A 27,955-nucleotide genomic window follows, 5' to 3' on the forward strand; every position below is an offset into this window, starting at 1 on the left:
TTATAAAACCTATAGTAATATCATCGTAGTTTCTATGGGTTACAGCATTTAGTGACAACAGCGAAATTAGCTAATGTAGTTTCATTTTTTCTTTTTTTGAATATAACGTACATTTTAAAAATAGCTCCAACTGTTGAATATTTGTACAATCGCACATTCAGAAATCCCTATAAAAACCATGGATTAAGATTCTATGAACCTTGCCCGTGCGTGTCGTTTCAGGGATGGAGGGAACCTACAGTTTTTCCCGAGTCTGAGAGTGTAGTTTCCTCACAAGATTTAATACCCGCAAAAAGAAGTTTAGATGGCAAAGGCAGGGATTGAACCCAAGACAGTCGTTCAAAATAACCATCACACCTCTATACTGCGTTATTAAATATGACTTACAATGTTCCGCTCAACTTCCACAGCTCTGCCGCGCTTATTGTGTTCTGTCATTCATGAAATTTAAAAATGTCCTTACTAAACTTAGGGAAATTTCAAACATATGTTAAATTTCCCCCGAACAGCTGTCAAAGCTAAAAACCAATTTTGACAGATTACAGTAAAAATATAAAATAAAAAAGAGAAGTAAAGAAAAAGAACGTCTTTTTGTTATTAACTAGAAAAGAATTATTGAATTTTTCCCAATTTAGCAATTAAAATAATTTAAAGACAAAATTACAATAAACAGACAATTAATATGAGTTCAAAAGACAAAGACAATCGACTTAATAAAGTCCGTCAATTTTTTCGTTCGGTTGGCCGAAGTACCGGTGGTAAGATTCAGTTTCTAACAAAGGTTTGCGTTTCATCAGAAATTCATGAGTTTTCTTATTTGAAAGGAAATGCAAAAGAAGAACGTGACTTAAGACCAGCTCTGGAATCGGAGCTACGTCCAGAAACACCTGTAGCCCAAAGATGCAAGACCCTCAAGGAGCTGGGCGAAGATTTACGATCGGAGAATTTAGATGAGGTATGAAAAGGTGCTAAAATTTGAAAGTGGTTCTTGTTCCTACAATTGTGCTTTATTTTCAGTCATCTGTAACAAAACTCTGGGATCTAACCAAGGATCTGATTGTCGATAACAAATCCACCGAACATCGTCAGACAACTTTGACTTTCTACAAAATTCTTATTCAAACTCAATATCGAAAATTGACACTGATGCGAGAGCACTTCTTCTTGGTTATTCAAGTAAGTTCAAAGTGAATTGTTATCTTTTAAACTTAATGTGAAAATTCTTTACAGAACCACGAAGTTCCCGAGGATCTAAAACATCGTCTTGAGTTGCTAATCGCTTTGACTGAAAACGGAAAGGACATCACTCATTTTGAGGAAAAGGTAAGGAACAATTGGGTTGTCTGAAATCTACAATAATGTCACCGCTTCCGTAACAGACATACTATTCCTAGTTTTAACTCTATCCCCTCATCCAAGTCCTTATTTAGCCTCAGTTTCAAGATCCAAGATACAACCCATTTCACACCACTTCATCGTCGATTCATAATCTCGTTTTCAATGACATTCCTTTTCTAAGCTGGATCTTAAAGTCAATTTGTTTGGACCACAGTTTTCTGTTAATTGGGTGCTGCAAGAGAGTGACATGACTCCTCCTGTACTTGTGACCGTAAACGATTTAAGAAGACAAATCTTCTTTCGCGCTCGTTAAGTTGTTTGATCACTAAAAGATCTTGACATTCACAGTTGGAGGGTTTTACATCTGTCCCACTCGACCATACTCTTGCCTTGTGAATTAAAATATGAATATGAATATGAATATGAATATGAATATGAATATGAATATGAATATGAATATGAATATGAATATGAATATGAATATGAATATGAATATGAATATGAATATGAATATGAATATGAATATGAATATGAATATGAATATGAATATGAATATGAATATGAATATGAATATGAATATGAATATGAATATGAATATGAATATGAATATGAATATGAATATGAATATGAATATGAATATGAATATGAATATGAATATGAATATGAATATGAATATGAATATGAATATGAATATGAATATGAATATGAATATGAATATGAATATGAATATGAATATGAATATGAATATGAATATGAATATGAATATGAATATGAATATGAATATGAATATGAATATGAATATGAATATGAATATGAATATGAATATGAATATGAATATGAATATGAATATGAATATGAATATGAATATGAATATGAATATGAATATGAATATGAATATGAATATGAATATGAATATGAATATGAATATGAATATGAATATGAATATGAATATGAATATGAATATGAATATAAATATAAATATGAATATGAATATGAATATGAATATGAATATGAATATGAATATGAATATGAATATGAGTATGAATATGAATATGAATATGAATATGAATATGAATATGAATATTAATATGAATATTAATATGGATATTAACATACTTCCTCAAGCTGTTAAAACCGTTGGGAACCCCTTAAGGGGAATAGGGCTTCTAATACGCCTACGCGCCATGGTGTTCGGTTTCCGGAAATGTGTTCCAGCTCCCTCCAACTCTTCCTAGTGACGCTGATTCCTCCTCGACGGTACTGTGCCATGTGCTTCTCGGTCGTCCAGCTCTTTTTCCTTCTTGTGGGGACGGATTCCAATGTCCAATTCAATGCCACTTACGCCTTCGTATAATAGAGTCTTTAGGTTCCTGACCTGTCCTATGAAGGACCTCATTGGATATTCGGTTTGGCAGGAAATTTTTAGGATGTTGGCATCTATTCACAAAGGTTTGCAGCTTTCTTGTAATGACTGAAGAAACCTTCCAGGTGCTGCACCCATAAAGAAGCATAGGTTCGACATTTGTGGAAAACAGGGAAACGTAGCTTTGTTCTTAAGCTAATAGAGTTATTCCTCCAAATTATCGACAGCATAACGAACGTGCGTCGCTTTTGCTTTGTCGATGCGACAGATGGAGTCTTGTTCGATTTCGCCTTCGATGGAGAAGACCCTTCCAAGGTATTGAAATCACTATTGAGGCGATGGTTGGGATCCGAGGCTGATCATTTTTGGTTTTTCCAGAACTAATTTTCAGCCCCACGACTTCTATATAATTTCGAAGTAGTTCAAAGACTTTTGCAGTGATTAGGCCCTCTCAAAGAAGCACGGAGATATGGTATAAGACCATTGATCATCGGATGAGAAGTTGGTTAGGTGCTGTTAAAGAACGATTTTTTGAGTAATTTTCGGTCCTGTATATATCTAAGGAACATGGAAAAAAAGATACAATGAGGGTCTGTACACTTTACAACGATATTGACCTAATCAATGAATTGAAAATACAGCGGAAGGACCCCTCAATAGATGGCACACAAAAGTGAAAAACGAGTTCGGAAAACTTGCAGTGTGAAACTGGAAGCGACAAGTTAGAAACTGATTTGGCTAGAGAAACATGTTGGGTGAAGCCGAAGTCTATCCTGGCTTATTTACGTCATCCGAACATTTCTAAATGTGTCTTTCCTTTTATGTTTATGTTTATTTGGTTGCAAAAATCATATTTCCTAAACGAATAAAGGTATTGCTTAAATTTTTTTGTATCTTGAATTAAACTTCCAAGGCTATAAAAATTGTGACTTTTAAAAGGGTGTTTCAGACCTTTGTTTTAAAATAAGAAGTTTAAACAAAGGTTTTTAAGTAATCTAAGTGAATTGAAACAGTAAAGCAAAAAGAAAAAGGACCAATTCGAGTGAAAAAGTTTAAAAAAAAGTATTTTTTTTTTAATTTTAAGGCGTTTTTTTTTTAATTTTCAGTATTCAAGAATACGTAATGTATTTTTCTGGTTTATCAAAAGTCAAACAGTGTAAAGAGAAATAAAAATAAATAAACACTAAATTTCTTGAAAACTATCATCTAAGTCCAGGGAAATGTGTAATAAACTCATCATTTCTGGAGAGAATCATTCTTTCAGATCTTTTTGGCTTCTCACATGCCTTAAAAAAGAAATAAGTGGATCTAAACAGGTTGCAAGCATGTTAAATAGGTCCACTTTCTACCGAATCTCTGATATCGATATTTCTTGTAGTCTTTATTGTTGCATTCCTGGGCTTCTTCTGACAGTTCTCCATGAAGAAGTGTTTGATGTTCAATGATATTTTGACTATGAACCAATATTTTGTGTAGAGTGGGTGTGAGTAGTTTTTTTAGGATACTTTTGTTTTAAAAGCTCTGCCATTTTCTTAGTGTACTGCCCAAATTTTACTGCATACTCATTATAACTTCTCCATTGACTTCAGTTATTCGAGCAGTGGCATCTGACTGTTCAAAAAATCCTCTTGCAGTGCTTCCAAACCCTTGCTTTGGTTTATCCACATCAAGGGCAAGTTCATCGCTCCTTTGGATCTCTTGTTTTCTTCTTTTTTCCGCCTCCTTGGTCCTAATCGATTCATCAGTACCTTCTCCTTCTTGTTGAAGAGTATGCATCTGCTTCTAGCGTGCAGTGGAGAGATTCCATATTCGTAATTATGTTCGTCCTCAATTGATTCATCTTTATTGAAGTTCTTTTGTGTCCTTTTGCATATCGGACATGACCGCGTAGACTTTGTTTCCTATAATTCGTTTAATACACTTCCGTCTTACTTACTTACTTAAGGTGGCGCTACAGTCCGGGGTGGACCTGGGCCTCAACCAACAGTCTCCAGTCAGCTCGGTACCTAGCTAGCTGTCTCCAGTTTCGCACGCCAAGTTGGTTGAGGTCCTCTCCCACCTGGGTGCGCCACCTGAGTCGCGCTCTTCCTCTACTGCGCCGTCCCTCGGGATTGGATTCGAAGACCTTCCGGGCTGGAGCGTTGATGTCCATCCGCTCTACATGACCTAGCCATCTAAGCCGTTGGACTTTAATTCTGCAAACTAGGTCAGTGTCGCTGTACAGCCCGTACAGTTCGTAATTATATCTTCTCCTCCATTCTCCATCTACTCGTATGCGTACGGGACCAAAAAATCACCCGAAGAATTTTTCTCTCGAAGCATCCTAAGACGCTCTCATCTTTCTTTGACAGGGTCCAGGCCTCAGCGCCATAGATGAGAACCGGAATGATGAGTGTCTTATAGATGGTGATTTTACATGCTCGAGAGAGGACTTTACTTTTCAATTGCCTTCTAAGTTCAAAGAAGCAGCGATTTGCAAGAGTTATTCTTCGTTTGATTTCAGCGCTGGTGCCTAGGTAGACAAAGTCCTTAACTACCTCAAAGTTATAGCTGTCCATGGTGACGTTTTGTCCAAGACGTCGTTGTTCAGTGTCCTTTTTTGATGACAGCATATACTTGGTCATGCCCTCATTGACCAATAAACCCACCTTCTTCGCTTCCGTCGCAATGCTCAAAAACGCTGCACTAACATTACGATTTTATCTTCCAATTATGTCAATATCATCTGCGTATCCGAGTAATTGGATGGACCTTTGAAGATTGTGTCTCTAGTGTTGACGGTTAAGTTTTGCACAATTCTTTCCAGAACGTTGTTGAAGAAGTCGCATGACAGTGCCTTGTCTAAAACCTTTTTTGACATCAAATGCATCGGCAAATTCTTTTCCGACCTTGATAGAGCAGCGTGCATTCTCCATCGTCATTCTGCACAAACGGATAAGTTTGACAGGGATGCCAAAACTAGACATTGCTCGGTAGAGCTCTTCCCTATAGATGCTGTCATACGCGGCTTTAAAATCGATAAAGATGGTGGGTATTGATTTGAAGCTCCTAGGTTTTTCCAAGATCTGCCGTAGTGTGAATATTTGGTCGACAGTGGACTTTCCTGGTCTGAAGCCACACTGATAAGGACCAATCAGGTTGTTGACGAATGGCTTCAGACGTTCACATAATACGGCAGAGAGAATCTTATACGCAATGTTAAGGAGACTGATGCCTCTGTAGTTGGCGCAGTTTAGAGGGTCTCCTTTCTTATGTATCGGGCACACTATTCTGAGATTCCACTCATCGGGCATGCTTTCTTCCGACCATATTTTGCAGATGAGTTGGTGCATGCTCCGTACCAAGTTATCGCCTGCTGCTTTGAATAGTTCGGCAGCGATGCCGTCAGCTCCAGCAGCTTTGTTTGACTTAAGTTTAGACATAGCTATCTTCACTTCGTCAAGGTCGGGTAGGCGGAATTGTTGATCTGTGTCGCCGAGGTTGAGTGGTTCTATCTCCCTTACAGCAGAATTCGGTTCGTCGTCGCCGTTATATAATTTGGAGAAGTGATCTTTCCATATTCTCAGCATCGACTGTGGTTCTACTACGATGTTCCCTTGATCGTCTTTACAGGCTTCGGTTCGTGGCTGGTACCCTCGGGAGGTTTTTTTTACCTTTTGGTAAAATTTACGAACCTTATTCCTGTTGTGACATACCTCTATCTCCTCGATCGCGCGCTTCTCATCTCTCTTTTTTTCCATCTAAGAAGCCGGTGTTCCTCTCTCCTCTTCTGTTCATAGAGCTCGCGAGCAGCTCTAGTCCTTTTGTGTAGTGACGTTTTGTATGCTGTTGATTCGCTGCGTGAGCTTGCCGGCATTCGTCGTCAAACCAGGAGTTTCGCTGTGGTGGCCGTGCGAAACCTAGCACTTCAGAGGCGGCATCTCTGATGGCTGCAAGGCAATGTTGCCACTGGTTTTCAATGCTTAATGCAGGAAGCATAGGACTCCTTAGGAGGTTATTAGAGACTCGATCGGAAAAGGACATGGCAGTCTCTTGCGATTGTAGCCGTCTAACGTTGAATCTTCTCACAGTACTTCCTTGTTTTGGCTTGGATCGGGATATCCGTAGACGTACCTTGGCTACAACGAGGTAATGGTCCGAGTCAATGTTGGCCTCTCGGAATTTTCGGATATCCTGTATACTGGAGAAGTGTCGTTCATCGATCGCAATGTGGTCAATCTGGTTGACGGTTGATTGATCAGGAGATTTACATGTCCCCTTGTGGATATTAAGATGCGTGAACTGCGTACTAGCTACCAGAACGTCTCGCCCCGCAGCGAAATCGACCAGCCTGAATCCGTTGTCGGAGGTGGTGTCGTGCAGGCTCTATCTCCCGATTATCCCACCAAAGATGTCTTCTCTTCCTGGCTTGGCATTCAAATCTCCTAAGACAATTTTAATGTCATAGCGAGAGCACTGCTCATATGTCTTGTGCAAGAGCTCGAAGAATATGTCTTTGGTGTCTTCATCTTTCTCCTCTCTTGGGGCACGCGCACATATTAGGCTTCCGTCTATCATAGTTTAAAGTTACTCGTAATTCACAGTAATAGTTGATTCTTCATTAAGTTTATATATTGTTGGTTGAATATCTGCTATTTGACTTTTAATATTAGTGACTGTGCTATTTATGATGTCACTAGTCTCTTTAACGTATCGGAACATAATGGGTTCCTCCAATGTTCATCATATGTACTATTGAGTCGAAGTGGGACAACTGATGCCATGAACATGTATGCGTTTGTTTACCCATCTGTTGTATTTATTTTTTGTTTGTAGGCACTTCGTCCAGATGATCCATCGCAGCCCCACTTACTTCGTAACGTTAGACTCCTTGGGAGTGCAATTATTTGATCCTCCGTTTTGCTATCTATTAGCCGCATTGCTGTATGATTCATCTTCCTCTTCCTCTTGATTTATTTGGGATATCACCCGTTTCTTCTGTTTGTCCGGTATTGATATGCAGAGATAAAGAAAGCCATACTGCATTCTTTTTGAAGTTATTTATCGATCTTTTGGCTGCTATCCATTTTTTATCAAGGTTGTAATAAAATTGTTTTGATATCTGTTTGATTGCATTTGTAGTACCCGTGGCATGATGGTTAGTGCGTTGGACTGTTATGCGAGATGTCTTGGGTTTGACAAATTCTCCAAGAGTAATTCTTGGCATGAAAAGTGCTTTCTCATACTTGCCGTTCGGATTCGGCTTAAATCTGTAGATCCCTTCCATCCCTCGCACACAAGAATGGTTGAGAGTTGTGAGTTCTAGGCCTTAGTTCTCAAACGGACTGTTGCGCGACCCAATTCATTTTATTTTTTGATTGCATATGCATCTGGTAGTTAGTATTTACTTTCCATGGCAGATATAAACTCATTACAAGACTAGCATTGACAAAAAGTTCAAAGAAATCCTCATTCGGAATAAATGAAATAAATGAAAAATAAAAGCAACTGCCCAAACGCTCGCTTAAATTCTAAATGATTGTCTTAGTCTAATGTTTCATCTCTTTTTATACCTAAGAGTAAATACCTGCAAAAAGTAATGTTTCCAAAAACATTAAATTAAACAATACATTTTTTTAACTATCGATCTTAATAATAGCAATGCATATTATGAAAACAAAAACGAAAAGCTTTTCGAAACCCTTTTTCCAGTTTTTACATTCAAAGCTAAAAACAATAATTATCATCATAAAAAATCTTCAACTTCGGCCTGCTCTATAAGGCACATCAAAAACCCAAATTGAATAATTTTTTCGATTATTGGATCTTCAAATATTTGTGAATCCAGTGAACTCTCGAAAAATGAATATTGCAAGCAGTTTTTCATAAACGGGTCACTGTGCTCCGTCGGATAAGTTTCTAATCATTTAACTAAGTGGCTAATCTTACCTGAGTGAACAATTTAATTCATTAGATTGATCAGTGAGTTCTTCACTAGAAATAGCTATGTACATCAAGCCTTAGCCAAGGTTCCGCTAATCAATTAAAAATAATTATGAATTATAGATACAAATTTTAAAACAAAAGCCAAAGACAATAATGCCCCTTATCTACTGATTGCTAAGCATGATATTAATCATTCCGAATAATTAATTGGTTCTTCAAGAAAACACCGCCACCAAAAAGAGTCTTAAATAGCTTCCTCATAAATAGCCCCGTTCCTAAAACAAATGGAAGATAAAATCTTAACTTTAACCGTGAAATGTTTCTTCTAATTACAGATTGGAAAATTCATGCTCCAATGGCTACCCCAAATCGCCAATGGACTTCTGCTCTGCCAATATCTTGATATGCTGGTAAATTTAATTAAATTCAATGCAGCGCATCTAGATAATGAAATTGTTGTCGGAATTGTACAGTAAGTCTCCTAAAAATCAAGGCACTCATTTTTGTTTGTTTATGTTTATTTTAAAATTTTCTTTACAGAAATGCATGCCAGCTAAGCTGTACCGTTTCGGATGATGCTATTGGACTACAATGTTTAAATATTCTCGAACTTGTTCTATGTTATACAATATTTCCTAACGAAACATTGGCGCTATGTGTGATGACTTTGTGTCGGACTGTTAATCATATTCCTTATTGTCAAACATCATGGAAGGTATGTATTGTGTGCATGGGATATGTTTAATTTTTCAAGCAAACACCATTTACATCTTTGACGCATGAACCGGCTTCCTTGTCGAAGTAATCTCCTTCGGGACAAACTTGAACTGTTGGAATTTCTTGATTACAGAAGTAGTACTTGTCGCAATCTTCGTGTGGGACAGCTCCAATAGTTACACCTTCACAGACGTTGTCACTTTTTTTGGTTGTCGTTTCTTCTACTGGATTGACAGTTGTTGGTTCTTCTGATGATGGGGAGTCGGATTCTTCGGTAGGAATTGATGGTTCTTCGGTCAAATTTGAAGAATCTTCAGTTGATGTCTCGTCAGTGGTTACTTCTGTTTCTGGTTCTTCTGTAAATGAACTATCGGTTGTAATTTCTGATTGGTCCTCTGTTGTTTGAGGTTCTTCTGAAGTTGATGGATCTTCTGTTGTTGATGGTTCCTCTGAAGCTGGCAGTTCCTCAGTAGTTGATGATTCTTCATCTGTAGCTGATGATTGGTCTTCTGTAGTTGAAGGTTCCTCGGAAAAGGATGGTTCCTCGGAAGTTTGTGGTCCCTCTGAAGCTATTGGCTCCTCTGTAGTTATTGGTTCCACCTCTGTAGTTGATGGTTCTTCAGAAGCTGGTGGTTCCTCGGAAGTTGATGGTTCCTCAGAAACTATTGGTTCTTCTGTAGTCGTTGGTTCCTCCTCAGTAGTTGACGGTTCCTCAGAAGTCGATGGTTCCTCAGAAGTTGATGGTTTCTCGGAAGGTATTGGTTCTTCTGTAGTTGTTGGTTCCTCCTCTGTAGTTGATGGTTCTTCTGAGGTTGGCACTTCACTTGTTTGTTCTTCCGTAGAAGATATCGGTTCCTCAGTAGTTGTTGGCTCCTTAGTAGTTGTTGGCTTCACAGTAGTTATTGGTTTCTCAGTTGTAACTGATTCTTCTGTAGTTTGTTGTTCCTCTGTTGAACTAATCTTTGGAGTAGTTTCAGTTATTTTTTCGGTTGTTGAAGTTGATTCACGACATACGCCCTCAGTATCAGCAACACAATATTCCAATTCTTTCGAAAATCTCTGCCCACTTGGACATTCTAATTCAATACCGTTACCTTGAGTACAGAAATAAAATGAATAACATTCATTTCCCGGCAGAAAATGTCCATCTAATTCTAATGATGAGCAAATTTTTGAATTTTCAGTTGTTGTTTCAATAATTTCTGTTGTAGTTGTTGTTGATGTATCACATTTATTTTGTGTATCTTTTTTGCAGTAGCCCGCCTTATCATCCAAATACATTCCTTTGGGACAACTAAAACGTCTTAGTTCCCCATCAATGCATAGATTATACGAATTGCAACTATTTTCAATTGGCAAATATACGCCCTGGGGATCTGAACAGGCGCTGCTTTCATTTTTTATCACACTCGAAAACCAATTTGGTAACCAGAGCTAGAAAGAAAATTAATTAATAAATATTATAATTATTTTGTTTGTTAATTAATTTAGGTATACATTAAATCCATTGATAGTTGTTAATCCAATGACAAAAAAGAAGCACACAGCAAGATTGGAAGCATTCATTTTTAAATATGTTAACGTTCGTTCGATTGTCTTTTCTTTACTGAAAGCTTAACAAAAAAATAGTTTCTAAGTTAAGTATGTCTTTTTTATTTCAAATTCCAATTTTATCGAACTCTTATCGACACAACAAGAAATAAGCCGATGAGTTTAATTTATTTTGATAATAATTGACAAAAATTATCTTTTCTTTTTTTTATATATATAAATTTAATTAAGCAAAAAGTAATCTAGCCTTAATCATTTCTTTTTTATTTTGTTGTTCTTTACTTTTTTGTATGTGGAAGATGAATGAATGGAGATAAAGCTTTTTGATATCTAAATATATTTCATTTTATTCCAAAAAAAAAAAAACAGTTCCTAGAAATAAAAGGTTCTTTTTATTTGGTTATAAAACTCTTCATTACCAAATCACTCCAAAATAGACCATAAAAGATTACATGAATTATCTTCCATCGATCGGTAGTAGTGGTGTTGTGTGCTTTTCCTGTTTGGTCTTTTAGAGATTGGTTAAATATAAGTCTTATTTATATTCGGTGAAATCAACCATTCATGCCTTGAGAAATGGAATCCGTGGTTTCACTATTCGAGATGGTTTTAAAATCTTTAATTCCTATTTTCAATTTAAATATTTATATTATTTCATAAAATTTTGACAGCTCGGTCTCCAGTTTCGCATGCCAAGTTGGTTGAGGTCCTCTCCCACCTGGGTGCGCCACCTGAGTCGCGGTCTTCCTCTACTGCGCCGTCCCTCGGGATTGGATTCGAAGACCTTCCGGGCTGGAGCGTTGATGTCCACCCGCTCTACATGTCCTAGCCATCTAAGCCGTTGGACTTTAATTCTGCTAACTACGTCAGTTTCGCTGTACGGCCCGTACAGCTCGTCGTTATATCTTCTCCATTCTCCATCTATGCGTACGGGACCAAAAATCACCCAAAGAATTTTTCTCTCGAAGCATCCTAAGACGCTCTCATCTTTCTTTGACAGGGTCCAGGCCTCAGCGCCATAAATGAGAACCGGGATGATGAGTGTCTTATAGATGGTGATTTTACATGCTCGAGAGAGGACTTTACTTCTCAATTGCCTTCTAAGTCCAAAGAAGCAGCGATTTGCAAGAGTTATTCTTCGTTTGATTTCAGCGCTGGTGTCGTTGTCTGCATTCATAGCGGTGTCTAGGTAGGCAAAGTCCTTAACTATCTCAAAGTTATAGCTGTCCATGGTGACGTTTTGTCCAAGACGTCGTCGTTCAGTGTCCTTTTTTGATGACAGCATATACTTGGTCTTGCCCTCATTGACCACTAAACCCATCTTCTTCGCTTCCGTCGCAATGCTCAAAAACGCTCCACTGACATCACGCTTTGATCTTCCAATTATGTCAATATCATCTGCGTATCCGAGTAATTGGATGGACCTTTGGAAGATTGTGCCTCTAGTGTTGACGGTTAAGTTTTGCACAATTCTTTCCAGAACGATGTTGAAGAAGTCGCATGACAGTGCATCGCATTGTCTAAAACCTTTTTTGTCATCAAATGCATCGGTAGTGTGAATATTTGGTCGATAGTGGACTTTCCTGGTCTGAAGCCACACTGATAAGGACCAATCAGGTTGTTGACGAATGGCTTCAGACGTTCACATAATACGGCAGAGAGGATCTTATACGCAATGTTAAGGAGACTGATGCCTCTGTAGTTGGCGCAGTTTAGAGGGTCTCCTTTTTTATGTATCGGGCACACTATGCTGAGATTCCACTCATCGGGCATGCTTTCTTCCGACCATATTTTGCAGATGAGTTGGTGCATCATCCGTACCAAGTCATCGCCTGCTGCTTTAAATAGTTCGGCAGTGATGCCGTCAGCTCCAGCAGCTTTGTTTGAAATAAGTTTAGATATAGCTATCTTCACTTCGTCAAGGTCGGGAAGGCGGAATTGTTGATCTGCGTCGCCGAGGTTGAGTGGTTCTATCTCCCTTACAGCTGAATTCGGTTCGTCATCACCGTTATATAATTTGGAGAAGTGATCTTTCCATTATTCTCAGCATCGACTGCGGTTCTACTACGATGTTCCCCTGATCGTCTTTACAGGCTTCGGTTCGTGGCTGGTACCCTCGGGAGGTTTTTTTTACCTTTTGATAAAATTTACGAACCTCATTCCTGTTGTGACATCCTTCTATCTCCTCGATTGCGCGCTTCTCATGCTCTTTTTTTTTCCATCTAAGAAGCCGGTGTTCCTCTCTCCTCTTCTGCTCGTAGAGCTCGCGAGCAGCTCTAGTCCTTTTGTGCAGCGCCGTTTTGTATGTCTCTTGTTTCGCTGCGTGCGCTTGCCGGCATTCGACGTCAAACCAGGGGTTTTGCTGTGGTGGCCGTGTGAAACCTACACTTCAGAGGCGGCATTTCTGATGGCTGCAAGGCAATGTTGCCACTGGTTTTCAATGCTTAATGCAGGAAGCATAGGACTCCTTAAGAGGTTATTAGAGACTCGATCGGAAAAGGGCATGACAGTCTCTTGCGATTGTAGCCGTCTTATGTCGAATCTTCTCACAGTACCTCCTTGTTTTGGCTTGGATCGGGATATCCGTAGCCGTACCTTGGCTACAACGAGGTAGTGGTCCGAGTCAATGTTGGCCTCTCGGAATGTTCGTATATCCTGGATACTGGAGAAGTGTCGTGCGTCGATCGCAATGTGGTCAATCTGGTTGACGGTTGATTGAGCGAAATCGACCAGCCTGAATCCGTTGTCGGAGGTAGTGTCGTACAAGCTGTATCTCCCGATTATGCCACCAAAGATGTCTTCTTTTCATTAAAATCTTCTAAGACAATTTTAGTGTCATAGAAAGTGAACTGCTCATATGTCTTGTTCAAGAGCTCGAAGAATATGTCTTTGGTGTCTTCATCTTTCTCCTCTGTTGGGGCATGCGCGCATATAGGCTTATGTTGGCGAATTTAGCCTTGATGCGGATTGTCGTGATGCGCTCGCTCACACTGTTGAAACTCAAGACTTTTTGCCTGAGCCTCGTTCCAACAACAAATCCACACCCAAATAGACGCTGTCTTTGTTCTCGGTAGCAGTCGCCGTAGTAGATATCGCAGTCTATTAGTTTGCGTTTGCCCGGTCCATCCCATCGCACTTCTTGGATGTTTAGGGCTTCCGCTAATTGTTCGGCTGCACGTGGTCTGTTAAGGGACCTAACATTCCACGTACATATCCGAAGTTCGTTGTCCTTATTTCGTTTGCGTGGGTTGTCAACAGTGAATCCGTCCGTATCCGAGGCTTGTTGGTGCTTCGAAACTTAAGGTATTTTTAACGTGGCCAGGAAGTCACCCCGACGGCACAACCCCCAACCTGGAGGGCCAGATCCTTAGTATAACTTCAAGGAAGGGGAGCCGGATAAACCGCTCCTTACAAGCCTGGGCTCCGAATATGTCGAAGAAGCCCTATAAGGTGTTCACTAAGTAGTTCAACCTTACTGGAACTGTAGACGCCACCGTTGATTCCATCTCGAGATTTCGTCCGCTGCCGTCTGGATATGGAGAGGTGCCTTAGTGGAAACACCTCTCCTCCCCTCTCTCGTTTGCTGCCCCCAACAACTTTCCACTGGGGTTGAAACTCAATCTCCAGTTGAGGTACTAGGCACCCGATGCTCACCCCGGGGAGGTGAGAGTAGGAGTTGATAGATAGAGGTGGAAATTAGGTATCGTTACATTTTTATTCTCGTTGCTACCAACAGTAGAGGAGGGTCCATGGTTAGCCACTACTCCCTTCTCTGTGTTGGCCGCAAAAGATACGGCAGCAGGCTTTGACGCCAAGCAGCCGCCCGGTCCTGAAGAGATACCGGTCTCAATCGTGTTTTTATTTTTGTTTTTGTTGTTAGTTTTGTTCATTTTGGTCCCACGAAACGCGAAGAAAAAAGGTCCATCTGCTCAGAGATTCGCATGTACAGATAAGGCTAGTTGATCCGGAGGTCGCCAGGTATCCGGATACTCCGTTAGAGACTGGGCCATTTTTGAATTGGGCCCCAGCCAGGCTGATCATCGGCACGGGTTGTTTAACACCTTAGATCCAGCCCAAAAAATATGAGAGGTGGTTTGGGAGGAAAAGAAAGGGTGAGGAGTCAGTTGATGTTAATTCATCATTCTGATGTGTAAGGAAAAGGTTGGGATTCGGTAACAGCAATTCAGCTAGGTTACCTAGAGTGGGAAGGAGTATAGGAGATAGGGCCGCTGCTAACTTTTTCGCCATTACAAACGTGGGAGGTAGGATGGGAGTTGGTGACATAAACGTAGGCTGGTATGCCTTGTTTATGTGGGAATGGATGATGATTTTGGGAAGGTAGAAGGATAACGAAAGAATCATTGACCTTACTCAGCTTCTACAACTTGACAAGTTCGACGTTCAGAGTAGAACACATGCCCCAACAGAGGAGAAATTTGAAGACACCAAAGACATATTCTTCGAGCTCTTGGACAAGACATATGAGCTTTGCCCTGGCTATGACATTAAAATTGTCTTAGGAGATTTTAACGCCAAGCTAGGAAGAGAAGACATTTTTGGTGGCACAATCGGGAGATACAGCCTGCACGACACCACCTCCGACAACGGATGATTCACGAACCACTAACTCATTGTTGCCAAACTACGACTACCGACATCCCGGTCCAAGCCAAAACAAGGAAGTACTTTGAGAAGTTTCGAAGTTAGAGCTATGGACAACGAAAAAAACGTCGCGAACGTGCTGACGTACGGACGTACAAACGTTCGTACATACGCAGGCACAGATATCTTTCTAAAAATCTTTTACTTCGACTCTAGGGACCTTGAAACGTCGAGAAATGTCAAAATTTTTAATTTGACAAATCGGACCCATTACAATAACTTCCTATGAGAAGTTAAAAATCGAAAGAATTGAGGTTTTTTTTTGAGAAATCAAATGACATTAAATTTGTTTAAGACAATTTTATTTTGCGGCTATATTTATAAATCGCATATTAAAGCCAATGTTTTGAAACAGACTATTTGGATATTCGTGCGTTTTATTTAATTAGAAATCCAAGTTAAAAATTAGTACTATCTGGGAAACACCGTAATCTTAAAATAAATATTTTCTTTCTTTAGTCGCATCACACGAATGTAGAATACTTCACCTGTTTCATTATATTCCACTCATTGCAATGTGCAGACATATCTTGAATCGCTAAGTGTGCAAATCCCAAATTTTTCTTCTCTCTCGCCTTCTCTCTCGCGGTCTTCAGTAAAACATTTCAAATTCCTCTTGTTTCAATTTTTGCTGATGGATTTTACTGATAGCTATAACTGCCCCCTTAATAATAATCAATTGACGTATACAGTTCATTGTTTTAGTAAGTGTTTAATACGTTTGACTGAAGCTCCCCACCAAAATTTAGCTTTGTCGGAATTTTTACGTAGCGTGATGGTTAGTGCGTTGGACTGTCATGCCAGAGGTCTTATGTTTAATCCCTGTCTGTGCCACCTAAAGTTTTTTTCACGGGTACTGCCTCTCGCGAGAAATTGACAAATTCTCAAATTATCCGTTCGGATTCGGATTTAGGTCCCCTATATCCTTGACATGGCTCACACATAAGAATCGTTAAGAATTGTCCTGATTCATTATTGTGCCAACTAATTTATTTTATTTTCCAAAAGAGTTAACGATAATAGTGGTTTCTTTGGCGTATACTCATTTTGTTTTGTTATTTTATTAACAGATATTACCACTAAAGTAGATATTGGCTGAATACATTTAGAATTAGATTCTTGAATCTTGAATCATTTAGAATTATCTGAAGTATTAAATGGTCTTCAGAATCTTAAACCCAATCACATTCATGGTGCCGATGACATTCCTGCTCTTTTCTTAAAAAAAAATGTTCTAATTCTATATGCTTTCCATTGCAAACTATATTCAACTTATCTTTATCGTCCGAAATATTTTTGAACGAATGAAAATCTTCTTTTCTGATCCCAATTTATAAGTGTGGTTCGAAAAATAATGTTGAAAATTACAGAGGCATTTGTAAGCTGTCCACAATTCTTAAATTGCTCGAAAGTTTAGTAAAGACCTAAATGGATTTTTTCGTAAAAGAACATGTAAGTGATGCCTAGCATGATTTTATATCGCGAAGATCAACTGTCACTAATCTCGCATGTTTTTCCTCTTTCGTTATTAATTGTATAGAAAGTCACGGATTTTAGTAAGGCATTTGATTCTGTATGCCGCAACATACTGCTTCGTAAGCTTCATAACTTTGGGATTCACTCTAATCTCCTTCAATGGATCTCATTTTTTTTAACTGATAGGGTACAAAAAGTAAAACTTGACAATCAAACCTCGAGATCTATTAAATGTACCTCAGGAGTTCCCCAGGGCAGTCATCTTGGCCCACTTTTGTTTATAATCTTTATCGATGATATTTGCAAAAACAGATATGCTGATGATCTTAAATTATTTTTAAAAGTGATTTCCATTTATGATTGCTTTATTCTGTAAATAGACCTCTATCATTTATCAAACTCTTGTTTGGTTATCTGTCTTAAACTTAATGTCAAGAAATACTTCGCTATCTCTGTCTCTAGGAAACTTTAAACTTATGAGTTTGGGTATTCTCTTGATAGTATCTCTCTTCAGAGAACTGCTACAGTAAAGGATTTGGGTGTCTCCTTTGATTCCAAGTTTACATGGCTGCTATTGGCGCTAAAGCGAACTCTATGATTGGTTTCATTAAAAGAAACTGAACTGACTTTTCGGATCCCTGTACGCTTACATCTGTATATATCTCATTAGTTAGATCATAACTTGAGTATGCTGATGTCATATGGAATTCTTTCCAACAAACATTTTAGGATAGAATTGAAAAAGTTCAGAATCGTTTCGAAAAATATGTGTTTTGTAAAATGCGCTGGAGTTTTTGTCCAAGTTCTCAAGCTCGACTTAATCTTCTGGGTCTGAAATCTCTCAAATCTCGAAGAACTATTCATGATATAATATTTGTGCGAAATATTTTATGTTACCATATAAAGTGTCCTAACCTTCTATCGTTAATTTGTATTTATGCCCCGATTAAACCATTGAGAGAAAAATAGCTTCTTTTTCAACCTAAGCATAGGACAAATTTTGGAATGAATGAACCAGTTTCAAGGTCAATTAGGGTGTTCAAACGTCAGTTACCAGGCGATCACAACAGCAATGGATAAGCTGAAATTAGAGAAACCACTCATAGATCTTATAAGTCTCATGCTCAAAAGCAGGACAATAATTTCTAACATGAGAAGTTTTACTACCACCAGATCGGTAAATCGAGGCACTCCACACGGTGGAGTCCTTTCGCCTCTTTTATGGAACATGGTAGTTAACGACCTACTTACAGCATTGGAAGCAGAGGGTTTCAAGTTGATTGCCTATGCTGACGATGTTGCGATATCCGTATCTGGGAAGCATCCCCAAGTTCTCTCGGAACTCCTACAGAATGCCCTAAATAGGCTTACTAAATGGACTAAGCAATGTGGATTGGACGTCAACCCACATAAAACAGAATTAATACTCTTTTCGAGAAGATATAAAATTCCTCAGATTAGCCCACCCAAGATTAGAAGAATATCATTAAGCTTTTCCGACCAAGCTAAATATTTGGGCCTCATTTTAGACAAAAAACTAAATTGGAAGGCAAATATTGATGAAAGAGTCAAAAAGGCTACTGTAGCGCTTTTTACTTGTAAAAAGGCCATAGGATCAAAATGGGGCTTCTCCCCAAAAATAACCTACTAGCTATACACTTCCGTTATCAGGCCGATACTCATTTATGGAGCGTCGTATGGTGGACCGCACTAGACAAGATGGTAAATCTAAATAAGCTCATCAAAGTCCAGCGGTCAGCAGGTATGTGCAGCACAGGAGCACTTCGCTCAACACCAACCGCAGCTCTGGAAGTGCTTTTAAACCTAACACCACTTGTAATCTTCTCCAAAAAGTTGGCTGCCAACTCATGTGTAAGGCTTAGAGCCACCTCTCAATGGACCAGTAACAATACGGGACATACTACTATTGTAGACAATTTCAGATCTATCCCAGATCGCTTCGACTATACCACCCCAAAAATGGTATTCGGTAAAAGCTTCCATAAGAGAGACCCCTGGAAGACGATGCGGTACACTTCTATACTGACAGTTCAAAGACCGATCAAGGAGTTGGAAGTGGTATCTTTTTCAGAGCAACTGAATATCAGTCTATCCTATAGACATCCAAATCAATGTAGTGTATTCCAGGCAGAAGTAATAGCGATTAAAGAAGCGCTATCCTGGCTCAAAGAAAACGTTATATCTTGTAAGGATATACGAATCTTCTCAGACAGCCAAGCCGCTCTTAAATCTCTAGCGTCTGTCTCCACAAACTCTCAAACAGTCCACGATTGTCGATCATCTCTGAATGAGATGACGGAACAGTTTAACATTCACCACATTTGGGTGCCGGGCCACAGAGACATTCCGGGAAATTGCAAAGCCAATGAGCTCGCCAAAAACGGAACACTTCTGCATAATGTTAGACAAAAACAACACAGGAACACCACTTGCTACATGCAAATATCTTCTCAAGCAATATGCTCTAGAAACAACAACAAATGCTAGATGGTCACAAAGTACCACTTGCCTAGCAACCAAGCAAATATGGCCAAGTATTGACTTAAAATGGTCAAAAGGCTTGATATTCCTGAGCACACAAAGTATAAGCTCTACAATTGGAGTAATAACGGGACACTGCCTCATAGGAAGACATGCTCTGAGGCTAGGCGTCTATACAAATGACTTCTGTAGAAGCTGCATGGACGAGGAGGAAGAGGAAACGGTCCAACACCTTCTATTTACATGTCCAGCACTCTCCATTAGAAGGAAGAACTTTCTCGGTAATCCCTTCTTCGATAAAACCAGTGAACTGGCAACGATTGACACGAAACGTCTCTCTAACTTTATTAAAAGTACAAAATGGTTTGTTTAAATTCATTACTCTCCCATGAGTAACCTCATTATTAGTATCACAATGGACCCTAGAGGTCTACGTGCGTCAATGACATCTGGACAGCCACTCCAACCTAACCTAACCTAACGTAGGGTGTTCAACGAAGTAATTAGTCATATTGACATAGCATGGCCTAGAAACAAATTCAAAATTGATTTGTTTCATCTATTTTTAAGAAATTAATCAAGAATTGTAAATTATTTATTTTTTGTATTTATTCTTTTTTGCATCTGTTGAGCCCGTAGCTCGTAGATTAAACAAACAAATAAATAAATGAACAAATAAGTAATTTAGATTCATATAAGTAGCATACCTATACTTAAGCTCAATTGGACTCAATCAGGCTTCGCTAAAACTTTTCATAAAGCACCAAGTAATGCCTCCCGATCTTGCTAGTAAATTCTAAACTTAAATAAACAACTTATACTATTCCAAACGTCATTGCAAAACAACAGAATCTTTTAACATCATGAGTTTGTTAAGCGGGATACCAAAATTATTACAAAAACAAACAAATAAAACAACTTTTTCAACACCCTGTATCTAGCAGAAAGTGAAAAAGCCATTTAATAAATTAATAAACAACATACGAAGCGTTAGACAAAACAGAAACGAATAAAGTTTGAAAGCAAAATAATAAAACTACTGATTAGATTAGCGATGCCGATCCAACAACTAATTAATTCCCCACCGCCTCCAGTCCCAGTATCACCTCTGCTCTATCGACTATCACATCACATCACATTGCTTCACCCGTGTGTCGTTGTCGCCTCCGTCTCCGTCTCGGTTTCCGAATCCAACAACTCTGCTTTGCTTGACTTGACAGTAGTTTGTTCTTTAATTGAACACTTGGTCGGGGCTCAGTGTTCTGGGTTCGGTTTGAATTAACAAAAATATCTTCATTATAGATATTTTTGTGAGTGCAAAGATTTAATTAGTTAACATTTTTCTGATATTATCGCAATTAAGTCTAATTTTTGATAGATGACCGCTGCGAAAAAATCTTATCACAAGTTCTCATAACTCGTAACTCTGACGACAACAATGGACAAGAACGAGATTAATGAAAATAATAATTCAAGTCGCATTCTTTGCGTTGGAATGTGCGTACTTGATATTGTTCATGTTTGTAGTAAATTTCCCGAAGAAGACACCGATCGTAGGTGTCTCAAAGGTTACTGGCAACGCGGTGGCAATGCCTCGAACAACTGCACTGTTCTCCGAAATCTCAATGCCGATTGTGAATTCCTCGGAATGCTGAGTGAATCTCAAGCCTTTGGATTTCTCAACGACGACTGTCGAAAGCGTGGAATTCGAATTGAGAATTGTCCAATCACCCCACAAGATCCACCCTTCTCGTCGGTGGTCCTGAGTCAAGAATCTGACTCCCGAACAATTATTCATTCCAATTCGAATTTTCCGATTCTGAAATTCGAGCATTTTGATCGAGTCGATTTGGCTGCTTACAGTTGGATTCATTTTGAAGGTCGAAATCCAGAAGAGACGCTACAAATGATGCAAAAGATTCATGACTCCAATCGCAGGACGCAGGGGCAAAGCATTAAAATCTCGGTTGAGCTTGAAAAGTTGAAGGGAGAACTCTTCGATTTGGTTGGACAGAGTGATTATGTGTTTCTGGGTAAAGAACTGGCCTTGTTCATGGGCTGGCAAAGTGGCCAAGAAGCTTTAGATGGTGTACAAAAGATGTGTCCGAATCCAAAAGAGGGCATAATCTGTACTTGGGGTTCGAAGGGATCATTTTGCTTGAACGAAGCCGGTGATTTACATCACATTGAACCCTGTCCGCCGGCTGGGAAAATAGTCGATGCTTTGGGAGCTGGAGATACCTACTGTGCAGCTGTCATTTATGGTTTGGACCGAATGAAACTTAGTTTGGAAAAAGCCGTGGAGCTAGGCAATCGGGTGGCTGGCTTCAAGTTAGGACATTGTGGTTATGATGCTATACGAGAAATTGAGCCTGAAAAAATGTTGAAAATAAATTAGTTTAAAAATTATTTCGAATTTGTTGGCTTTTATTTACTTTGGACATTTTCTTTCCTCTGGCCATACATGTTGTGGGTTGTATGACCTTCAAACTCCTCAACTATTTGATCCATATGAAGGTCTCTAGGTCTTATAAGATTGTTTAGGTTTGCTACAACTGAAATTATTGAAGCTGCTCGTCTGACATTGTCAAGACCCTTAGTTCTAGGCGTTCGAATTTTAAGCTTTCTGAAAGTAAGAAACCCAACCAACCTTGATTTTGAATAGTAAGTGGTTAAGGACTTGAAAATCTAATACAAACAATTAATAACTTTTGTCACTTCTTTCTTTTTGTTTTAGAATATGAAAAAACTGCTCGGAACAAATCTGGGCTACTCGTCGTTGCTGATCATGTTCAACATTCTGAATGACAAAACCTACTACAATGACCCCAATTTGCTACGTGGAGCAGTCTTCCACATTAACATGGGTATTTTTGGATCGACTCATGCTTTTGTCTTCTCTCCCATCTTCTCGACAACATCATCAGTCTTGATGAGCTTTTTACATGTAAGTTATAGATTCTCGGCTTTTAAAATTTCGAAAACTAATTCAAAACTCGAACAGGCTCTTGAAAGTAAAAAACTAATCGTGACCTATGAAGTGATCTTGAGTATTCGAAAAGTCGTTACCAAATACGGTGAAGACCTTCCTGAGAGGATTTGGGATATAATCTGTGAGATTTTATCAGCAATTGCAGATAATATAGTTTATTATGGTAAGCTCTCCTCTTCTTCATTTTTTTGAACTTTGTTGTTGAATGTTTTCTTTTTGTGATTAGAAAAAGAAGGTCTTCGCAAAGACTTCACGTTGCAAGAGAATTTCCACGAAACCATCGATGCCATCGAAGAACTGATGCATGCTGACAAACTGCAAGCCAACAAAGATCTCATTTACGACCTTATTGAACGTGTTTCCGAGAGCCGACCCGAAAGCTCAGTACTCAATCTAATTGACTACCGATCGAAAAAGATCTCTGCGACGAAGCCGGAATGGTTGACTCTATTAAATGACTTTGTTTGTCGATTCTATCGCATTCCGAATACAAATATTCGAGTGAAAACAATTCATTCGTTGATGCAAATCATGGACGCCAGTCGAGCTAGCTACGAGGAGGAGATTCTTCAGCGTGTGGTGATTCCTCAATTTGGGAATATTGCTAGTGAACCGGATCTAATGATAAGAGTTGTTGTTTGTAAAGCTCTGGTTCAGTTTGCCACGGATTGTGAAACGAAGAGATGTGCCGAGCTCATTGATATCATGGAAAAGGTCCTGAATCGACCATTCGAACAGTATGCTTTGGATGAGAGCACCTGCAAGTCGGAGGGGGAAATCCAAGATGTTTCGACAGTGGTCGAGGGGTTGATTAGGATTTTCGTTGTGAAGCTTTATCATCAGCCATCGAGTCATGCCATAAAGGTGTTCAACATTCTTATGGGTCACCTCGAGCAGCACTATCAAAAGCCTAAGGTTTTTGAGCATGTTAGCTTGGTGAGGAGCAAAGTAAGTACAGGAACGATTATATTAGAAAAGAAAAGCCAGTAAGACTATTCTAAAAACCGTTTTTAGATCTTCTCTTGGATGTTGAAGGCACGGGCGAATGCTTCCTATTACATAGGCTATCCTGATCATGAGTGTGGAACAATTCGATTTAGCCCATACCTGGGGATTGAGTCCAATCTCCAACATGCAGTTAGCGGACATTCAATTCAGGCTGGGCAAGAACATTCGACTGTGAATTGCACTAAATTCTCGATTCGTAGGGCCTGCAAGATCATCGTGAAATGTATTGCTGAAGACAAAGGCGAGTGAAAATAAAAAACGACCACTTTGAATGATTTTAACTTCCTTCTTCTTCTGTGTCGGTTTGTTCTTTTTCTTGTTTTTCTTCTTCCAAAAAAATAGATTACAGCATTTTCCAGTTGGTTGTCAAAGAATTGCCTCAAATCCTACAGAACAAAGCCCTTATCTTGGGCAATGACATGGAAGCACTGGGCTTGGCTCTTTGCAACGTCCTGCCCGATCCCAAATCTCCTCCACGAAGTTTTCACACAGCAAAGCCATCTCTGGACGAATGCAATGCATTGATTCTACCAGCGATTGCCAGTTTAGTCATCTACCACCAGTATCTATCGTCGGATTTGAAGCTTCGCATGATTGAAGCCGTCAAAGTGGTGATCCGTTCGAATGCTAATGCTCACATTTGCATCAACACTCTTTCGATTATGATCCTCGAAATGCCCGAAACGCTCTCGCGTCAATTGGCCGAAGTGCTCCTCGAAATAAGCAAGATGTCTCGCACAGCTAGTGTGGCCATTCCGGTTCTGGAATTTCTTTCAAGTTAAGCTAGATCCTGATTCTAATTTTCTCTTTAATTAATATTGTGTTATAACCAAATAGTCCTAAGTCGTCTGCCGAACGACTTGTTTGCCAACTTTGTGCCCCGACACTACATGTACGTGTTTGCGGTTTCGCTCAGTTACACCAAGCCCCATCCGTATGACCATTACACAGTTTCACTGGCGCATCATGTCATGACAGGGTGGTTGCTCAAGTGCAAGATGAACATGCGGAAGAACTTTGTAATGTACATTATTTCGGTAAGAGGTCATTTCCGAGGTGATTTTCATTAGTAACGAAATCGTTTGGTTAGGGTCTTCAAACGGATGCCAATGTCCCGGTAAAGGACCATACCATCCGAAATGAGGATTCCTCGAGTCGTCAACGCAGCACGAGCTTGACTGAGCGTGTGAGCCGCAATCGTGACAGTGCCTTCGATATGAGTGACAACTTGAAGAGCATTCAAGCTGAATTAGCCGAGACGGTTATAGACTTTTTGGCAAGGCACACATTCTCCCCGTGCTCCACGCTTCCGAAGAGGTAAGTAGAAACTCTAAATAAGGACTGCCTTTGCATATTGAATACTCTTAGATTACCAGCGATTGAATGCATGCTTAAGGATGGACCTTCCCAGACCTGGCTAGTGGGACACAATCTCGTAACGATCACAACCAACGGGTGTCCCTCTGCGCCAAAAGCCAATGGACTGTGTGATCGCTGTTCATTGCTGATGAACAAGAGTAATTCACCCTACGCGAAGAGCGAGGTCACAGGCACGCCGAGTTCCTTTGTTGGAGGCCCCGTTTCGCCGGAAATTCTCACCACAACCGGGCCAGCAGTGGAGACATCCAATGATGTCCAGCCACCGAATCGTCGGTATACCAAGGCAAGCTTGCAATACAGTAGTGGAACTGAATCGGGTACTTCTACGGATTTGACTTCGACGTCGACATCCTCTTCGTCACAGCACCAGACTCATCGACAGACTTCAAATAGTTCTTCTGCATCCCTTGAGGCGCTCTCCAGACGGGGATCTAATCCTGAACCTGAAAATCGCATAGAATCCTCGTCGGTCCTTGGGAATTCCCTAAATCAACTGAGCCACGCAAGTAGCGGCACGATGTCTTCTCAGCAGCCGACTTGCGCCCGATCTTGCACTGGATGGGCGGAAATCTATATCCGCCGTCCAACAGGCAACATCTCCTGGATAATGCACATTCAAAATCCGATAGCCAATGACTGCCTTGGAACTGATTTGCCTTTAAGCGATTTGACTTCACTCTTCCTACCGACAATGCACGGCGGAGTCTTTGGGCCAGATTTTGTGGAGGAGGCTAAATTGCTGTCACCAGCGCCTCCGATTCCAACACTTTCTCCACGTGAGCCTTATGACCAAGAGCGTCCACGTCGTTTGGACGCTGCCAAGCTGGCTGTTGCAAGGGTTCGTGCTTTGCAGCGGCAGGAAGAGGTTACGTCAGCGGTTTCCGCCGCAAGTGGTCCCATTGACATACCGAAGTCTTCCAAGCGCGGAAAGGATCCGTCGGGAAGTCTGAGCGACGGAGAGGCTGATGAAGAAGGAGCCGCATTTGAAGACGGCCGCAGTAGGGCACGAAACCCAGTCCGAAGGGTAAACTCCAGTCCTGAGATGAGCTCGAGCTTGAGGAAACCTACAGGAAAAGACTTTAATATTTCTGGACAAATGGCCGGCAATCAGCTGGATCAAGAAGAGGCCTCTAAAAAGAAAGTCGTCGTTGGAGGTGGATACTCGAAGGACATCCGAGTAAGCTGTGAGGCGATTCCCGAAGAGATCGCAGGGTCAACTCCTCCCAGTCAAGCTGATTCCCTGAAAGACGAAAAAGACGATCCAGCGAAAAAGAAACCGGAAAGCAGTGGTTTGGGAGGTAAAGAGCCCAGCCTTCCACCGAAACAACACTCTGCCGACGATGTAACCAATCAAATGTCCACGAACCCAGTTACTGGTTCAGCTTCAGCGACCAACCTCAAGATTCCCCTCGATCTACAAAAACTGAACACATCTGCGAAACAGTCTGCAGCACCACTGTCTCCGAGACTACTGGCCAAGAATGCAGCCATCAAAGTGGCTTCGTTCTCGTCAAACGTGGGAGGAGGAGCAGGTGGCGGCTTGGGTGATTATGGCAACAATAATATGGACATGATTCGAGGACGTTCCAAGACTATTTCTGTTGTCCGTGAAGTCAACGGAAAGAGTCGAACTCCGTTGGCGCTTCCCTCTTTCGGTGCCGCCGCTAAGGCTTCAATGAACTCCAAACTCGGCATCAGTCCAAGTTTTGTTTTCCTCCAGCTTTTCCATAACGGCCAACTGCAGTCCTCCGATCCGCCTCTCAAAGTTGGTTCGGACAATATGGCCACCATAACGTTGCTCGATCTAATTCCACCTTTCGAAACGCACAAATTCGGCGTTCTGTATGTTGGCCCCGGCCAGTGCAACAACGAAGTGGGCATTCTCAGGAATCGCTACGGCAGTGTGAGGTATGTCGAATTCTTAAGGAGCATAGGAACGCTGGTCAGTCTCAAGGACGCCAAAGAGAATAATCTCTTCGTCAACATGGACACAAACGGTTCAGATGGAAATTTCACATACATCTGGAAGGATGATGTCGTTCAAGTAAAGTTTTTGGGAAGAAATTTTTAAAAATTATAAAAACTTATGTTTCATTTGGTTAGATAACATTCCATGTAGCCACTTTGATGCCAAATCATGAAAACGATCCCAATTGCAATGAGAAAAAGAAACACATTGGTAACGATTACGTCAGCATTGTCTACAATGAGAGTGGAGAGGAATACAATTTAAATACCATTAAGGTAAGTTTTTCTTGTTTTATTTTTCTACAAAACTACGTGCACTTAATGTGATGCTGGAATTTGAAAATAAAGGGCCAATTTAATTATGCCTGCGTTGTGGTGCAACCTCTGGAACTTAATATGAATCGAGTGTTTGTCAAGGCTCGCCATGAGATTGCCAAGTTTGTTTGCCATCCAGAACCTAAAATTGTTTCCGATCGAAGTGCGCCATTGCTAGCTCGTCAACTCGCCCTGCATGCTAATGTAAGTTCGTCTTTGTTGTTTCATATTTAAATTAGACTCATTTTGAAATTATATGTTCTTGTACATAGCTGGCTTCACATGTTTACCAAAGTATGAAGACTAAAAATCCATACGCATCGAATTGGCTTGAACGACTTAGGAAGATTAAAAATCTTCGCACAAAGGTTTGTTTTTGGTTTTGATGATATTCAATCTTTTCAAAAATTTTATTTTTTTTTGTGTTGTATAGCTTTTGAATGAAACTAAGCAAAAACGTGACGCAGGCAAGGACGAACACTCGTCTTGGTGGTGAGATAAATAGCTTAACAAACAAGTTTCAACACATAAGATGTGCTTATTTCTTTTTGTTTTGATTGCTTCAGTGTTTTAATTTTATAAATTAATTATTAAATAAGATTCTTGCATGCCTTTGTTTTAGAGATATTCGAAAAAATAAAAATTAAAATAAAGTTACTTCATATTTACAAATTATAATAAAAATGTTTTATTTTCTAAAGTATTTTGGTCATTTTTGAAAACCCTTGGATCTAAAGACACAAATTTAAGTTCAGACT

At 39.9% G+C, this 27,955-nt stretch overlaps 3 protein-coding genes across 3 annotated transcripts; 2 read left to right on the forward strand and 1 right to left on the reverse strand.

The window, feature by feature from the left end:
- Nucleotides 1-545: 545 nt before the first annotated feature.
- Nucleotides 546-27,854, forward strand: LOC129941209 (tuberin). Its single transcript, XM_056049781.1, has 18 exons — nt 546-758; nt 825-955; nt 1,018-1,176; nt 1,231-1,323; nt 8,962-9,098; nt 9,167-9,341; nt 22,272-22,481; nt 22,539-22,689; nt 22,753-23,474; nt 23,541-23,775; nt 23,877-24,311; nt 24,372-24,571; nt 24,625-24,851; nt 24,903-26,958; nt 27,018-27,158; nt 27,231-27,401; nt 27,470-27,565; nt 27,631-27,854. Exons 1-18 carry the CDS (start codon nt 683-685, stop codon nt 27,691-27,693), a joined length of 5,478 nt encoding a protein of 1,825 aa, XP_055905756.1. The 5' UTR covers nt 546-682; the 3' UTR covers nt 27,694-27,854.
- On the reverse strand, nt 9,123-10,980 carry LOC129941210 (serine-aspartate repeat-containing protein I-like). Its single transcript, XM_056049782.1, has 2 exons — nt 10,841-10,980; nt 9,123-10,777 (listed from the first exon to the last, which is right to left on the reverse strand). Exons 1-2 carry the CDS (start codon nt 10,907-10,909, stop codon nt 9,368-9,370), a joined length of 1,479 nt encoding a protein of 492 aa, XP_055905757.1. The 5' UTR covers nt 10,910-10,980; the 3' UTR covers nt 9,123-9,367.
- Nucleotides 20,625-21,943, forward strand: LOC129941211 (ketohexokinase-like). The gene has a single exon (XM_056049783.1). It carries the CDS (start codon nt 20,973-20,975, stop codon nt 21,930-21,932), a length of 960 nt encoding a protein of 319 aa, XP_055905758.1. The 5' UTR covers nt 20,625-20,972; the 3' UTR covers nt 21,933-21,943.
- Nucleotides 27,855-27,955: the final 101 nt, after the last annotated feature.

This window comes from Eupeodes corollae, chromosome 1 (assembly GCF_945859685.1).
Source record: "Eupeodes corollae chromosome 1, idEupCoro1.1, whole genome shotgun sequence".
Taxonomy (NCBI): domain Eukaryota; kingdom Metazoa; phylum Arthropoda; class Insecta; order Diptera; family Syrphidae; genus Eupeodes; species Eupeodes corollae.

Coding starts and splice junctions, on each gene's coding strand:
- LOC129941209 (XM_056049781.1), top strand. CDS start 683: ATGAGTTCAAAAGACAAAGACAATCGACTTAATAAAGTCCGTCAATTT. Junction 759..824: donor GGTTGGCCGAAGTACCGGTG/GTAAGATTCAGT, acceptor CTTATTTGAAAG/GAAATGCAAAAGAAGAACGT. Junction 24,312..24,371: donor GGTTCTGGAATTTCTTTCAA/GTTAAGCTAGAT, acceptor ATAACCAAATAG/TCCTAAGTCGTCTGCCGAAC.
- LOC129941210 (XM_056049782.1), bottom strand. CDS start 10,909: ATGAATGCTTCCAATCTTGCTGTGTGCTTCTTTTTTGTCATTGGATTA. Junction 10,778..10,840: donor CAACTATCAATGGATTTAAT/GTATACCTAAAT, acceptor TTTTCTTTCTAG/CTCTGGTTACCAAATTGGTT.
- LOC129941211 (XM_056049783.1), top strand. CDS start 20,973: ATGGACAAGAACGAGATTAATGAAAATAATAATTCAAGTCGCATTCTT.